Below are 17,433 nucleotides of genomic sequence, written 5' to 3' on the forward strand. Positions count from 1 at the left end.
ACAAAAGAGGAGGGGGGTTAAGAGGAGGAGGAAAGGAAGAAAGGGAGGGAGGGAGGGAGAGAGGGAGAGAGGGAGAGAGGGAGAGAGGAAGGAAGGAAGGAAGGAAGGAAGGAAGGAAGGAAGGAAGGAAGGAAGGAAGGAAGGAAGGAAAAAAGAAACTTTATCTAAGAGACTTAACTTCATTAAGGAAACCAGCAGGATCTCTTTCATAACCAGGGGGTTCCTTAGACTCTAGGGTTAACTCAACTATTGCAGTTGCCATGGAAAATCAAGTGAACTCCTGGATTTTTGTTTTGTGGACTCTTTGTTTTGTTTTTTGAAATAAGGTCTTACTCTGTAGCAATGATGGCCAAAACTCACCGTGTAAAGCAAGCTGCCTTGAAAAATTCACCTGCCTCTGCCTCCTCAATGCTAAGATTAACAGTCTGTACAATTCCACCCAACAAGACCCAAGTCCAAACTGTAAAGCTAGAATACTGGATGCTTTTATTTTTATCTTATTTGTATTGTATATTCCTATGTGAATTCAATTTTTGTCTCAGGCAAGTTCTCTATGTTTGGATGTCTACCCATGGAGTGTACTTTGTTCTTGGAGATGCTGTATGCCAAGAAAAGTACATGACAGGAAGCCAGTGTCCATATGCACCCTCTCCTTATGGCATTTCTCAATTATTAGATGCACCACTTCCAATCTAATTCTTCCTATGCTTCAAAGTAGAACGTTGTCTTAAGTAGAGAGACCTTGATAGTCCAGAGAGAAACTTTAGCTTTTTCCACCCTTCCAGTCATGCCTGGTATACTATTCAGTTTAGAGGAAATGGTAGAAGGTACTTTTGATCAATGAAAAAGTTGTAAATCCAACCCAGTGCCTATAGGATTAACATGGCCTCTTATGTCCAGGATACCTCCTTCTCTAACTGGTATGTGTTGTCCTGCAATATTCTAATGACATAGAATTATTAACTCATCCTATTCATTTCTGCTAGGAGGCAAGGCATCTGGAGGAATCAGGGGTCTGAAATAGAATGATCCTGCATCTCTTCAATAACCATTTCTTCTCTTCAAGCCAGAATTATGGTTGTGGTTTTGTAGTCTACAGACCTAAAATCAACATTGATGCAAACTAAACCTTCAAATTAAACTAGAATACCACTGGCTTGACTTTGGGTTAATATTAGAAATGACTTATAAGGTGATTCCTACATATGTACAAGTAGGCTTAAGAGCCTTCAGGGACATTCTGTAAGGCCTGAAAATATGTTTTGTTAAACAATGGTCTGAAATGATGTTCTTGATCAGTTATTACCAAATTTAAGTTGTGACTGCATTTAATTAATTGTGGGGGCACACTGGAAACAGTATAGTCATGTAAGACCATATACGATATTCTAGGATGCTGTCCTAGAGCAAGCAAGGGTGAGAAGGTGCATAATATTTATTATCCAGCCAATACAATAAATTCAGTAATCACTTGTAGAGATTTTTCTCTATCTCTGGGTCATTTAGGGTGCTAATGAAGGATCCTTCTATTGTCTAGGAACTCCCATTAGCTTGGTTAAAGTGAGACAGGAATAAAACATTATAGACCAGTCCTAGCTCAGAACACTGAATGAATGAATAGCCCACTTCACACTGATAGCAGAGGACACTAATCTTATTTCTCCACTATCTGAACCAATAAATTGGCACTTTATGAGTCATCACTGTAGACACAAACAGCAAATGTGGCTTCCCTGAAAGCCTCCAAGTGGGACTATGAAGAAGGAAGAACACAGAGTCCTAAGTCAAACACTCAGAACAGGCTGAAACATCCAGTTCTGGGGGCCTTTGACATGACCCTGACCCTTCCGGAAAACACAGGGATTTTTTTATATGCTTAACAGCAGATCAGAAAGGATACATTTGGAAAGACTAAGTAACTTGTCTAAAGTCACTTCTAGTAAATTACAGAGTGGGAGAGCCAGGGAATGGTGTTCACCTGTCCAAGGCTCATAAAGTGACTGCTTCATTCAATTGCTTGTCTGGGGAACAGGATGTGGTTTGGATGAGAAACGTCCCCCATAGGCTCATATATTTGAAAAGTTAGTCTCTCTAGTTTGGTGGTTCTGTTCAGAGAGGTTATGGAAATTTTATAACATGGATCCTTGATAGAGGAAGTACTTTACTGGGGGGTTAGGGTTTCCATTGCTGTGAAGAGACACCATGACCAAGGTGACTCTTATAAAGGACAAATTTAATTGGAGCTGGCTTACAGGTTCAGAAGTTCAGTCCATTATCATCAAGGTAGGCACATGGCAGCATCCAAGCAAGCATGGTACAGGAGGAGCTGAGAATTCTGTATCTTGTTGCAAAGTCAGAGAGTAGACAGGCTTCCAGGCAGTTAGGATGAGTGTCTTAAAGCCCACACCCACAGTGACACACTTCCTCCAACAAGACCACACCTAGTCCAACAAGGCCCCACCTCTTATAGTGCCACTCCCTGGGGTCAAGCATATTCAAACTACACACACACACACACACACACACACACACACACTCACTCACTTTGGTAGTTTATAGCTGCAATCTCTCTCTCTCTCTCTCCTCTGTGAAATTGATTTGTGTCCTGTCAGATTCCTGTCCCTACTGCCATGCTATGCTTTCTCTATCACTATAGATACCTAGCTTTCTGGAAACATAAGCCAAAATCATCTCTTTCCTAAGTTGCCTTTGGTCATGCAGTTTATCACAGAAACAAGAAGTAACTACACAGTGACAAGTGGAAATGTGGGATAATCATCTGAAGATCACCTCTAGTAAGTTACACAGAGACAGAGATAAATACGGTGATCACCTGACCAAGGCTCATGGAGATGCTGCTATATTCTACTGCTTCTCTTAATCAATACAACAAAACAAAAACATTTTAAAAAAAGGTCAGCTTGAATGTATTCGTCCTCATGAAGGTAACAGAGAAAATCCACATGTATCCCACTAATATGGTAGAAAAAATTTGTACAACCTCTATGAGTTTAAAACTAAATGTAGCAAGTCTCTGATTAGTCCATATAAGTAATGCATCCTAGCATTCCCATATACTGGGACATGGAGCCTGCCCAGGACCATAGGACATCCCCCACCATTGATGTCAGATAAGGCCATCCTCTGCTACATATGGAGCTGGAGCCATGGGTCCTTCCATGTGTACTCTTTGGTTGGTGGTTCAGTACTTGGGAGCTCTGGGGGATCCTGGTTGGTTGATATTATTGTATTTCCTATGGGGTTGCAAACCCCTTCAGCTCCTTCAGTCCTTCCCCTAACTCCTCCATTGGGGTCCCTGTGCTCAGACCAACACTGCAAGCATCTGCATCTGCATTAGTCAGGCTCTGGCAGAGCCTCTCAGGAGACAGCTGTATCAGGCTCCTGTCAGCAAGCACTTCTTGGCATCCGCAATAGTGTCTGGGTTTGGAGGCTGCATATGGTATGGATCCTCAGGTGGGGCAGTATGGATGGCCTTTCCTTAAGTCTCTGCCCCACTCTCTGTCCCTTGCATTTCCTTTAGTTTCTGATAAGTCTGTATAAGTATCTACTGATAAGTCTGCCATGCCTCTTGCCTGTAAAACCAGAACTGGGAGGCTAAAGTGGGGAGAGTTCAAGTTAAAGGGTAGCCGGGGTTCTGCAGCAAGACAGTCTGGAAGAAACGCATAGTATGCATATTTTATTTAGGGAAGACAAGGCTTAGGCCAGAGGATTATCTTTTTCCTGTCTTTCTGTTCCAAAGCGTCTTTATACTATAACAGAATACAATTTGGGTCTTTATGCTATATAACAGAATTTCCTAAACTGCATTTTACTATTATTAGGCACATAAAGAGGGAAAGATAAATTTAAAATAAAGCATAATAAAATATCTAAATGAAACATTGAGATGAACAGGATGTGAATTATCCTGCTTTAGAATGTGTCTATTATGCCATTCACGGGTTGGCTCTCAGGTGTGTTTGACCACAGGGCTTATTGGTTTATTTAAGAACTGCTTTGATGAATATCTCATGTCTACTGGAGCATAGTTTTAGATAAGTCTGTCCAAAACAATGATTTCAAAGTTAGTTCCTTGCAAACCCTTAAGTCTCTGGTGTTCTAAGTTTTAAGAGGACTAGTGTGCTGAGTGCTGAGATTATAACTGTAAACCTTGTGTGGTAACTGTAAGACTGGGACCAAGTAAGAAATGAAGAAATTCCTAAGTAGAAGCTAAATAGATATGTCTATATTGTAACATGTCACATAAATAGGGACAGTGATCCAAATACAAATCCAGATTTTTCTGCAACTATCCCTTTCATATCACTCAGGATGTCTCTGACCAAGCAACTTAAAGTTTTTAAATTTGTCACTTTTAGTTTCTTGGAGTCCGTTTCTAGGATAGAATCCCACTTAATCTTTCTCACAGTGTTTATAATCTGAGATCATTTTACTGACAGGTCTGCTTTGGAGACCTGAGGCTCATGAAAGCTGGACTTTAGTTATATCTTTAGCAGCTGCTACAATGCCAGGGGCGTATGCAACAGAAAGGCATTTTATTCATTTATTCAGTAGCTGGTCACTGAGTGCTAACCACATGCCCAAAACATTCATGTTCAAGGTGCAGGGGCGAATAGACATCTTCTAACTTCTTGAATTGTTATACACTTATACACATGCAGAGACCAAAGGACGACCCAAGGTGGTGTTCCTCGGGTGTGGTCCACCTTATTGGTCCTTACTGGTGAACTCAGTCTCTCACTGAGCTGGATCTCACTGATTAGATTATATTGGCTGTCAGTGACCCTCTACCCAGGGACTTGTCTGACTTCAAACCCCCAGTGCTGGGATCACAAATACATAATCTGACACCTCCAACTCTTTCACCTTGGTTCTGGCCATCAAACTCGGGTCTTTGTGCTTGTGTGACAAGCAGTTTGCTTAAATCCCTATCTCCCTAGCACACCATCACAGTTATTATTTAGAAAATTTAAACTATCGATAATGAAGAACCCGAGTTTCATCAATGTGAAGTACTCTGTGATATATCTTGTTGCACTTTGTATTTCTCTCCGTAATACAGAAGAGTGAGAATATCGTGTACAATACCTCACTTAATCCTGGAAGTGAGTCAGCAAAGTGGAGACTGTTACCTTTATTTAGTACAAGTGAACTTGAGGTTGGGCACTAGAATACTCAAGGCATGTAACTACTACAGAGGAGGAGGAGTTTGAATGAGAACTGCTCCACATAGACTCCAGCACTTGAGCACTCAGTCCCATTCATAGCACATTTGGTGAGGTTATGAGGAGGTACAGTCTTGCTGGATGAAGTATGTCACTGGGGAAGGCTTTGGGAGTCCATAGAACCTCCCATAGCAGAAGAACCTGCTTCTGCTTCCTGTGGCCAGCCATGCCTGTAGCTTGCTGTCATGCTTTTTCTGCTGTGATGGACTCTTATCCTTCTAGAATCATGAGCCCAAATAAACTCACCTTCTGTAAGTTCCCTTGTCATGGGTTTCTATCATCACAACAGAAAAGTGACTAATGAAAGAGTTAGTTCAAAATATAAGTCCAGTAGATGGATAGATAGATGATAGATAGATAGATAGATAGATAGATAGATAGATAGATAGATAGATAGATAGACAAATGATAGGTAGATAGATAGATAGATAGATAGATAGATAGATAGATAGATAGATAGATAGATTAATAGCTCTCATCCTTTTCTACCATACATACTAACTACTTGTGACATTAGTGTGTCACAGCAATAATTAATATAGCCCCAAATACCAGCTAGTGACTAAAGTAAATGGGACTCTCATATTGTATTTTGGAACAGTCTCTGAGCCCTGAATTTAAGCTCTCACTGTGAGCTCTAGACAGCGTGTCTTATGACTTTATGCAAAGGCCATATCCAGGCATCTGCTCCACCTTAAAGGTGGAGTTTTCCAAATTTTTGACATCTGTTGTCTACCCAGTGAGTAAGAGTGTTTCTTTACGTGGTTGCTGCAGGAAGAGAGAAAGCCAACAAAGGAGTCAAAGAAGCCTGAGAAATGAGAAGATAACAATAAGAAGAAAGGTAAGTTAAAATGAGCCAAAATCAGAAGTTACTCTGAGTTTCATTGGTGAGGCTACAAAACTTACTACAACTTCCCAGGAATCCAGGTTCTGTCCACTCACCTGATCTGTGACCTTGTTAGGTGTCTCAGCCTCTCTGTGTGTGTCAGCTTTATGATGATGCTATGGAGTAGTCACTGTTAAACTCCAACTGGTTTAGTGTGGGACAATGAATTCTTACTTTGGATGTTTTTCATTATATTTAGCCAAATGTAATCCTTGTTGATGTGTTATGTAATTTTAGTATTAAGATTTTTTTTAAAAAAGCCTTTGAGAATTGACTAAATGTGGGATTATTTCCCCCTCCCTAGAAAATGCTATTTGAAACTTGCCTTTACAAAGCAACCTTTCACCCGACCTACAACCACGTTAACAATGTGCTGTGACATCACTCAGAATAATGTACTCATCCTGCTTACAAACTGTGCACTCAGTCTGTTTGGAACTAACCCAGCTTTAAGGAAAACAGCATAATAATTTTACCATGCTCTGGATATGTGGTGTTCCCTATCTTTCCTTTGTGACCCACTCATGCCCCTGACTCAGAACATGTATGTGTGCATAAGAAGCACAAACATAGACCTAAGATCTTTTGCTATAAACAGCAATGTGTAAGAAGTGGTGGTTAGATCTAAGATATTTTACTAAAGACAGTGAGGTGTTGAAAAGAATACATCCTCCCCTCAAAAATATTGAGAACAATTCATAGATAGAGACTGATAGCCTATGAGGGTGGCTTTGTGTGATGTTCAGAGTCAGTAGGGGCTAAAAGCTATTTCCTCACTTGCGAGAGTCCTGTAAATGGTCCTTGCTCCTGTTTGATACCACATTCACTGTGCTGGTCAATAAAAAGAGGGTGGGGGTCAGCAGTCTTTGTTTAAGAGAACAGAACTCTTCTGGAAATAACTGGGCCTACTTGGATAAACTATACTGAGGGTCGGTTTCTTATATTTTTTTATTGAGTAAAATAAATACTAAAAGAATTGAAGCGACAGTTTTAAAAAGATAAGAAAAGAATAATGAAAAGAAGAAAGGTAAAAACTAAATCAAGAGGAGTAGGAGACATGAGGTGGCTGAAGGTGAGGTAGAAGATGGATGAGGAGAAACAGAAGAAAGACGAGAGGAAGATGAGAGAGAATGGGGGGAGTAGGAAGAAAGGAAGAGGGGAGGCACAAAACCCAACTCCAAATGAATCAAAAACTTCAATATACAACCAGATACACTGAACCAGATAGAGGAGAAAGCAGAGAATAGACTGAACTCACTGATACAGAAGTCTTTCTGAACAGAACACCATTAGCAAGGCACTAAGAGCAACAATAAATGGAACTTCATGAAATTGGAAAGCTTTTGCATCGAAAAAGGGCATCATCATTTGGATAAAGCAGCAGCAACAGAATGGGAAAAGATCTTTACCAATTCCACACCCAATAGAGGACCAATACCCCAAATATATTAAGAATTCAAAAAAACTAGACATCAAGAAAACAACCCAATTGAACAGGGGGTACGGATTTAAACAGAGAACACTTAAAAGGGAACTCAAGTGGCCGAGAAACACTTAAACAAATGTTCAGCATCAATATCAATAACACAAGTGACAGCTCATGCTGGCAGGATGGGAAGTAAAAACAACACTCATCCATTCCTGGTGGGAGTGAAAACTCATTGTCTTAGGGTTTCACTGCTGTGAACAGACACCATGACCTTGGCAACTCTTATAAAGAAACATTTCATTGGTGCTGGCTTACAGGTTCAAAGATTCAGTTCATTATCAATAAGGCAGGAGCATGGTGTAGGAGGAGCTGAGAGTTATGCATCTTTATGTGAAGGCTGTTAGGAGAAGACTGGCTTCCAGGTAGCTAGGACATGGTCTTAAAGCCCATGCCCACAGTGACACACTTCCTCCAACAAGGCCAAACTTCCAAATAGTACCACTCCCTGGGCTCAGCATATTCAAACCACTATTCTTGTAAATAGAAATCAGTGTGGCTCCTCAGGAAGATGAGAATCTATTTCCCTTAAGATCTAGCTATTATACCATCCAGGCATATAACCAAAGGATGCTTTATCCTGACACAGGGACACTTCCTCAACCATGTTCACTGCTGCTCGATTCATAATAATCAGAAATAGGAAACAACCTGGATGTCAGCAGAATAAGTGATTTAAAAAAAAAAAGAGATACATTTATACAAGCTCAGCCATTAGAAAGGAAAAAGAAAGAAAGAAATTTGCAGGTTAATAGATGGAACTAGAAAAAAAACATCCTGAGTGGGGTAACCCAGGCCCAGGAAGACAAATATAGTATATATTTGCTTATATGTGAATATTAGCTCTTAAGTCAATGGTAACCACTTAACAATCCACAGAACTGCAGAGGTTAGATATAGCATAAGTGACTAGGGGTGGACAGGTAAACCTCCCACTGTAAGAAAGAGAAATAGAATATATATTTACAGATGGACTGAAGGTAGAGCTTGGAATGAAAAGATCAGGCCGAGGAGGAAATGTGGGAATGAGGGAAAGAATATAGGCAAGATGGCAAAAATTAGGAGGCATTTGAGTGGCAGTATGGAAACCTAATAGAGTAGAAGCTTTCTAAAGTATATACATATATGAAGGTAATCTAGATGAAATCACCAAATAATTCAGGAGACAGAGTTCCATCTGGTTATCTACTTTCACTGTATGAAGCTTTCAGTACCAGGATTGGGTTACATCTAATTGAGATGTTGACAAGACTGTAGGTTTCTCTCTAAAGCTGATGGCCAGGCTCCATTGCTGAAGACAACACATAGACAACTCATTGAACATGGAGAAGTCAAGCTAGTGCCTACATAGACCTTTATCCCTACACGTGTGTGTCTTTGGTACAAGAAGGTACCCTGCAGGCTACTAAAAGAGAAATGTAAACACCAACCCAGCCCCAAACCCACTGATCTTCAATGGTGTCCTGTCTGCAAGATACGTGCCTTAGTTAGGGTTTTATTGCTGTGAATAGACACCATGACCAAGGCAACTCTTATAAAGGAAAGCATTTCATTGGGGCTGGCTTATAGTTCAGAGGTGTTGTCCATTTTCAGAATGGCAGGCAGTCATGGTGCTGGAGAGGAACTGAGAGCTCTATACCTGGATCTACAAGCAGCAGGAAGAGAGTGAGACACTAGACCTGTTTTGAGCATCTGAAACTTCAAAGCCTACCACCTGTGACATACTTCCTCCAACAAGGCCATCCCTCCAGTAATGCACTCTCTGTGAATCTATGGGGGCCATTTTCAATCAAACCATTATAATATGCTAGTACAATGGTGGCTCAAAGCCACCATTGAAATAGTCAACCAATGGCTGGTTTGAGTTAAGGCCCACTTCATGATACAGAGCTCATATTCCACAGTGAGTGGGTGACTAACAACCTGAGACTAGATATCCCAAGGACTCAGGGTATACTTCTGTTGTAAAAACAAAAATAACAGTAAGGCGACCCCTAATGACATTCTGCTATACACAGTGCCTTGCTGAACCCATAAATAGAGAAGCTGCAATGGATGGGGACAAATCCAGAGACCCCCACAGCTAGACATTACTCAGAATGAGTGACCCTGAAATGCTCAGCCCTCTACAGGATGTCTCCACCAAATCCCCTTCCTCCTGGGCTCAGGGAAAACCCCCTTGGAAGAAGAGGTAGGAAGAGGGTAAGAGACAGGCGGGATGGATGGTATCAAGGAAAGAAGGCCCTGTAAGTCAACATAATTGATGCACATATGAACTCACAGAGACCGAGGCAGCATGCACAGAGCCTGCAAGGGTCTGCACTAGATGGGATTCTAGAGCTGAGAGGGGAAGTGGGCATCTGTCCCATCCCTAACCCAGAGCTATCTCCAGTTGATAACCACTTGAAAATAAAAATTTAGTTTCCTCTAAGGGAGTCTCACTGGAGGAAAAAAAAAAAAAGAATCCTTCCAGATTAATGTTCCCACGAGATTGCAGAGTGGGAAATGAGTGGGTCTTTGTGTCTTATACCTTCTCTCTGGCTCTTTTTCTTTCTGTTTGCTTTGTTCTATTCCAGTGTGCAAGCTTTTATTTTAGCACTATATATGATGTTTATTATATATCACATTCCCTTAAAAGTCTGTTTTCTAACAACAGAAATTATAATGTATAATTAAACAAATTAATTAATTAAATTATTATAATTAATAATTAAATTATATTATATGACATTATATATCATATTCCCTTAAAAGTCTGCTTGTTTTCTAAGCTACAGAAAGTGGGCTGCATCTGGGTGTGAGGGGGGAACATGGAGGAACTGGGGGGACACATAATCAGGATATATTGTATGAGGGGGAAAAAGTCTATTTTCAATAAAAGGGAAAAGAGAAGAAAGTTAAAAGATGAAGGGGAAATGACCAAGAGAAAGTAGGGGGTTGGAGGAACAAGGCTACAGTGTGGTCTGTATACAAGTCCCAAGTGGTTCATCTCAAGCTTGTTTTGCGATTCTGAACTCCTTCGGAACAGTGCTATATTTAAACTGCAATGATTGATTGCTGCCAAGGATATTAGTTAACTTTTCTGTTGCTGATAAAACAACAAGGCAATTTATAGAAAAGAGAGTTTATTTTGGCATTTGGCTCAAGAGCAAGAGAAGTTCGTCCTGGCAGGGAGACACAGCAGGGAGGGGCAGGCATGGAGGGAGGAGCGCGGGAAGCTGCGAGCTCACATCCTCAGACAGAAGCAAGACGCAGAAGAGTATGAACTTTAGATGAAGCGTAAGGCTCTGAGCACTCAAAGCCTCACCCTGTTGACAGACTCCAGCAGGGTCAAAACAGCGCCACCAACTGGGAACCAAGTGTTCAAATGTCTGAACCTATGGCGACATTTCTCATTTAAACTACAGCACTAAGAATCGGCTCGATAATATTAACATAAGCATCTGTTTCAAAAGCCAAAGCCAGGGCAGGGTTGAAGACAAGGACTTGGAATTTCTGACTGATCTGTCATGGAAGAGAGTTATCTGAACAAATCGATGAGCAAAATAGAGGCGTCTGTCCAGGTGTAGCAGAGCTGTGTGCGCATGGTGCCAGTTGCGGAGAAGCTAAGTCTGAATTGCGTTGCACCCACAAAAGTCCCAAATCTAAAGCCTTCTGCATGGATTGCTTTTCTTATTGCCGTGGCAAAACACGTGACAAGTGCAACTCCAGGAAGCTGTGGGATGGAAGGCTGGAGAAGGAGGTTCATGGCACACCCACAGTTGTGAGGCAGAGGATGGTCCCCGGTGTTGTGTTTGCTTTATCCTTGTGGTTCAGTCCGAAATCTCGGATTATGGGATGGTGTAGTTTGTTTGTGGGGTAGGGCTCTACTTCTGTTAAGCCTCGTTGGCAACACCTTACAGGCATGCTCGGAGGTATCGTGTCTGAGTGGTTCTAAATCCAAAGTTGACCATAATGGGTAGCCACCCTGGCTTCCCTTATTGTGTTACCCTCACTGTGACGGCAGACAAGTGTTGTGACTGTTAGGTACCTACACGGTGAAGCATGGGACATGGGAAACTGTTCCCACAAAGGAAATTGAGCTCGGCTGGAGCAATGTGCTTGTTTTCATACTGATTAATATGTAAACAGTTTGGGGGTTGGTGTCAAAGGAAGTTTTCTTACTGTACAGGCAGGAAGGAAGACTAACTAAGCCCGAGAGTAGGTTAGGATTTGAACACATTCCCCCATTGCTCATTGTGGTGCTTTGAGGACATGCCTGTCTTACTCCTGCATGGGTCCCCCTTCGAGAACTGCTCTTAGCTCCATTTGAAATTGCAGAACCTGACAAGACCTCATCCACTTCTTTCTCTTCCCTTAATATTGTGCCCCTCAGCTGACTGCTGTCCCATTCGTCTGCACATCTCTGCTAGCTTTCCTACGATGAGCAGCGAACAAAACTCCGTCCACCTTCGGCGTTTAAGTACTAAGTTGTTTTATGCTTTTCTTCCTTCCTTTTTCCTACAGCAGAAGTCACAAGAGAAAACAAGAAAAGCTATTATGGAATTCCAAACATGAAACCTCCTTGTTTGTTCAGACCCAAGGGCAGGAATTCCAGGGTCCTTTCCTTCCACCCCATCCTGGCTTTGGTTTTAAAAGCTAGTGCTTCTGTTATTAATTGGTGGATACCTGGCAACAACCAAACATTCTGGATTAAATATAAAACTGATTTCTGTGGGAGTTTGGAGTCACAAAACAAGCTCCATACAAAGCTCTTGAAGACTCCTAAATAGGGCAGGAACACTTGAGATATTTATTAAAATATTTCAACACATTTCATCTATTGATAGATGAGGTACAATAAATCATGTTAGATAAATTCCTAATCCAGTATCAATTAATTTGGTTTTATTTAATTTTTTAGTATGTTAGTTTTCTTCAAGACAATAGGAAAAATTTTCAAGTGATGCTAGCTTTTTTTTAAAGATTTATAATCTTCATGTGTATGAGTGTATGCATGTATATGGCCACGTGTATTCAGTGCCCAGAGTGCAGAAGAGGACATTGGATACCCTGGAACTGGAGGTACAGGTGGTTGTGAGCCACCATAGGGGTGGGTGCTGGGAACTGCATCAGTTCCCCAGGAAGAGATGCCAGGGCTCTGAACTGCTGAGTCACCTCTCCAGGCCTGAGAGTGACATTTATCTACATCTTGACCCAAAGGACAGCACATTTAAATTATGATCACACTTCTAATACATACAGGAGGCATCACCTGCTGCTACTAAAAATGCCCAACTTTATTACTCTTTGCTTAACAATGTCAAAGTCTGTTTGTTTCTGTAGTGTAGTGGTCATCACAGCTGCCTAACAATGTATTGTTTGTTATGCTTGCTGCAACACAGGCTATGCGCCAAGGAACCCCTCTCTATGTGGTCAGTCAGGATACAATCCTCTTCTATTTAGGGCTACTCCACCCATTCATAGCTACCTCACAGCAAAACACCCAGTCCTTGAATCGTGCTGACAGGTAGAGGAAGGAAGCTGAGTTGGGGCACACAAAGTCTTCTGTAGGTCAGTGCTTAGAGTTGTGAACATTATCAATTTGTTCACACTCCATTGGTCAGAACTCAGTCACTGGTCATGCTGAACTACAAGGGAATCTGGGAAATCGACTCATGCCACAGTTTGAAGGGGTCAAGCGCATTCAGTCGGTAGGAGAATTTGGAGAGATCCCATGCGATGGGAAATGGCACCTTGTTCTGCAGAGGAAAAACAGGTACAGAAAAAAGTGGCTCCATACCAGAGGCACAGAGGGTCTGCAGCATGAAATGTTGCCTCTCTGGGTTAAAAGATGCAGTGGGGATATACACGTACACGTACACGTACATGTACACGTACACATGCACTTACACATACACTTACACATACACATGCACTTACACATACACATACACTTACACATACACTTACACATACACATGCACTTACACATACACTTACACATACACATGCACTTACACATACACATGCACTTACACATACACTTACACATGCACTTACACATACACTTACACATACACATACACTTACACATACACTTACACATACACATGCACTTACACATACACATGTACTTACACATACACATATACATATATGTGGGTATATACATATATATATATATATATATATATATACATATATCTGACTGCAGATGCCCCACTGGTTACACTATCTCCTATATATTCAGGAAGTTATGGCTAGGACACTGTAGGACACTGACCACTCGGGAGCACAACTGTTCAGCCACTCTGTCCTGCACAGCAGCAGTTCCTTAAAACATCCTCTGTGCATACAGATACCTGCATTCTGTTGCTGTCTAAATTGAGAAAGGATGAAACTTACTCATATGCCTTTAGAATGTGTGCTAATATTTCCCCAAAATTGCAGGGCAGGGCAGGGCAGGGCAGGGCAGGGCAGGGCAGGGCAGGGCAGGGCAGGGCAGGGCAGGGCAGGGCAGGGCAGGGCAGGGCAGGGCAGGGCAGGGCAGGGCAGGGCAGGGCAGGGCAGGGCAGGGCAGGGTGAGAGAGAGAGAGAGAGAAAGAGAGAGAGAGAGAGAACAAAAGAAACTGGAAGTAACAGATGGTTATTGTGGAGGCAAGCAGAGAGCTGAGCTAGTCTAGTGAAGGAATGATTCACAAGAATGAATTTTCTAGAAGGATGTCTGGAAGGTGAAAAGACCATTCACTTCCCCTGTAACTATACCTAATGGTCAGGCACTAGCCAGGTTGATCACTGCCACCTGGCAGTTAAGTCGGCAGTTGCAACTGTGTGCCAAACCCTGTGGCATGGACTGCACTTCCTCTCCCTTACTCAGAAGATCTGAAGAGGATTCCCATGGGAGGTGGGGGACAGAATGTGAATGGAATTTAGTAGATGCTTTCACTGTGAAATCACTGCAAAAGCTTGACAACACAAGCTGGAAGGAGAGAGTTATTTTCACGACCATATCTCTTCTCCATGGTGTGCTGGCTTCCTAGTAATAACAGGGAGATGAAGGAAATACTTGAAAAAAAGTGGACTTTAAAATGGAATCAGAATCACACTGCTTTGGGAGGGAAGATGGAAAGGAGGGAGGGAGGGAGGGAGGGAGGGAGGGAGGGAGGGAGGGAGGGAGGAAGGGAGGGAGGAAGGAAGGACTGCACTTCCTCTCCCTTACTCAGAAGATCTGAAGATGATTCTCATGGGAGGCGGGGGACAGAATGTGAATGGAATGTGAAGGAAGGAAGGAAGGAAGGAAGGAAGGAAGGAAGGAAGGAAGGAAGGAAGGAAGGAAGGAAGGAAGGGAGGGAGGGAGGGAGGGAGGGAGGGAGGGAGGGAGGGAGGGAGGGAGGGAGGGAGGGAGGGAGGAAGGAAGGGCTTTGGGAGGACTTTTGATTTACACACAAGGTGATAAAACCATGACTAGCAACAAGAAGCTGTGATGATGGTGGTGTGATTTAACCTAACAGTTTCCAGCAAGGGCAGCAAGGAGGCAATTCTAGGCAGAAAATATAGAAGCAGCCACACCCGGCCTAGTTCACTTGGTAGCTGGCAGCCCAGCTATTACAGAAACATCTGTATCCCAAGACTTCACACTGACCATCTGCCCAGATCCCAGAGCCTCCCAACCAAATATACAAACTTGTATAAGATTCATCCAAAGACCTTGGAAGCCCCGTGGCAGGTCCTACTTTTGTAGGCCTCAGCTCATTGACAAATCAAGGAAGTATCAAAGCACCATAAATGGAGTCAGCCATGTTTGTGCATGCCTGTAATGTCTGGATTTGGGATGCGGGCACGGGAGGATCAGTAGTTCAAAGGCAGCATTATCAGATAGTAAGTTTCATGCCAGACTGGACAACGGGAGATGCTATCTTAACAATGATCAAATCCAGACATCAAAGAAGTAAAGAGATTCAACTCCAACAGTGAAACACAAATCCCTTTCTTCTCTTTCCACTCTCATAAATTTTATGTATGAAAGAATTCATTCTTGTACATTTCTCTGCATGGCTAAATCTTATCTTTGTGGCCTAATATATAAAGGGAACACTACAGTTTGTTTAACTAGTAAATATAACTTAAAAATCTGTAATGAGGGGCTGGAGAGATGGCTCAGTGGTTAAGGTCCTCGTCCAAAGGACCAGAGTTTGGTTCCCAGCACCCATGGGGCAGCTCAAAACTCTAACCTTAGTTTCAGGGACTCTGACACTCTCACACACACATACAAGTAAGAACTATAACAATGTACATAAAATAACATAAAATAAAAATAAGTTATTAAAGATTGCATTGAAAATCTATAATTAATAACCTTTTTTTTTCCTTTCAGTCAGTTAAACAGAGATCTAGGCTGGTTTGGATGAAAATGTCCTGCGTGGGCTCAGGTATTTGAATATGGTCACCAGTGGGCCCCAGTGTTTGGGAAGTGGTGCAGCATTTGTCAGAGGAAATACGTTACTTCGGGTGGATGTGCTCTCTCTGTTTTCTGTCTGCTGTTTAAGATAAGAGCTCTCAGCTTCCTACTCCTGTAGCCCTGGTTCCCTGCTATGACGGAGTCTTATCCCTCTGGAACCATAAGCCGAAATAAACTCTTCCATGCATAAGTTACTTTGGTCATAGTGTTTTATCACAGCAAGAGAAAATTAAGCAATGTAATAAGCTCTTCAAATTATTTTAGTAGATTCACACATATACATTCCCATGTTCCTGTACATGACCCAGAAATACACAGATGCATACTGGGTAGCTCTCATTATCATCTTCATTTTGCCAGGGTTTAAGAAGTTTGTCATATGCCTCCAAGGGCAAGAAAAACAGAGGCTATAACATAAAGTCCCTGCAGATTCTGGAAAGCCAAGATTCACCTTTCCCTAGGCAAGTGCTCTTATTGCCAGTGCCTCTCTCAAGCAGTCAGACAGCTGAGGCCTCCAGTTGGATCCAATCCAATTACTTATAGGACTCAATGCAGTCTTGGAGCTACTCCAGTCTTTACAGCGGCTTCTAATGCTTGCTGGTCTCTTTCCAGTACAGATGAGCACTAGACTCAGAAGCCAAAAAGATTTGATGCTTACTGAAGAGCACCAATGCTAAGAGGAAACCAACTCCTTAAGACAGAGGGACCCCAAGGGGGCCAGAAGAACCTCTCCTCTCCTGCATCCCTCAAGGACTCTTGGGAGTTATCAGCACTTCCTTTCTGGCTCCTCATCTGCTCCACCATCTCTGAGAGTGTTAGGAGATTCCAACAAACATGATTTTGTAGCTCTTGGTGTGAGTGGTGATACTACAAGCAGATAGAAGTCTGGATTGCAAACTGTACAGGATGCTGTGTTCCACCACCACACAGCTCATACCTGTCTTATCTGGCCACTTACAAAGTTCGTCTTAGACTCAGCAAGACATTCTCTTGTTCATCATGAGTGGAGAAACCCTTAGGCCCATTCTTAAAACACTATGAAGGCAGCTTCAGCCAAACCCAAAAAGTCTCCATGTGGCGGCCACCATGCTGACAATGGTGTGGTGGATGTAAGCAAGGCACTAACAGATCTGAGAAAGGCAAGGGGCAGAACTCATCAGATGTCTCTGTGCCCCTGTGCCAAGTCCCCTCAGCCTAAGCCCAGTTCACAGATTCAGAAAATCCAGACAAGCTCAGGCTCATCTGCTTACTACGATGGCGAGCTGGAGGGTATCTACCCATGCAAAGCTGTAGAGCCTACAGGCTCCTGCCCTCAGAGCATACCTTAACAGTCACCACACAGTGCTCGGTCTCTGCACCTCTTACCCTTCAGCTG

General features: G+C 42.4%; 1 protein-coding gene across 1 annotated transcript in view; it reads right to left on the reverse strand.

Moving 5' to 3' along the window:
- Nucleotides 1-5,290: 5,290 nt before the first annotated feature.
- Nucleotides 5,291-17,433, reverse strand: part of Cyp39a1 (cytochrome P450 family 39 subfamily A member 1) — a 106,462-nt gene continuing 94,319 nt past the window's right edge. Inside the window, exon 12 of the mRNA XM_085832894.1 lies at nt 5,291-6,014. Within this exon, the coding sequence (XP_085689020.1) occupies nt 5,979-6,014 (36 nt within the window). The 3' untranslated portion in view covers nt 5,291-5,978. The remainder of the gene's footprint in view (nt 6,015-17,433) is intronic.

This window comes from Mus caroli, unplaced genomic scaffold, assembly GCF_978045245.1.
Source record: "Mus caroli unplaced genomic scaffold, Mus_caroli_1 scaffold_18, whole genome shotgun sequence".
NCBI lineage: Eukaryota > Metazoa > Chordata > Mammalia > Rodentia > Muridae > Mus > Mus caroli.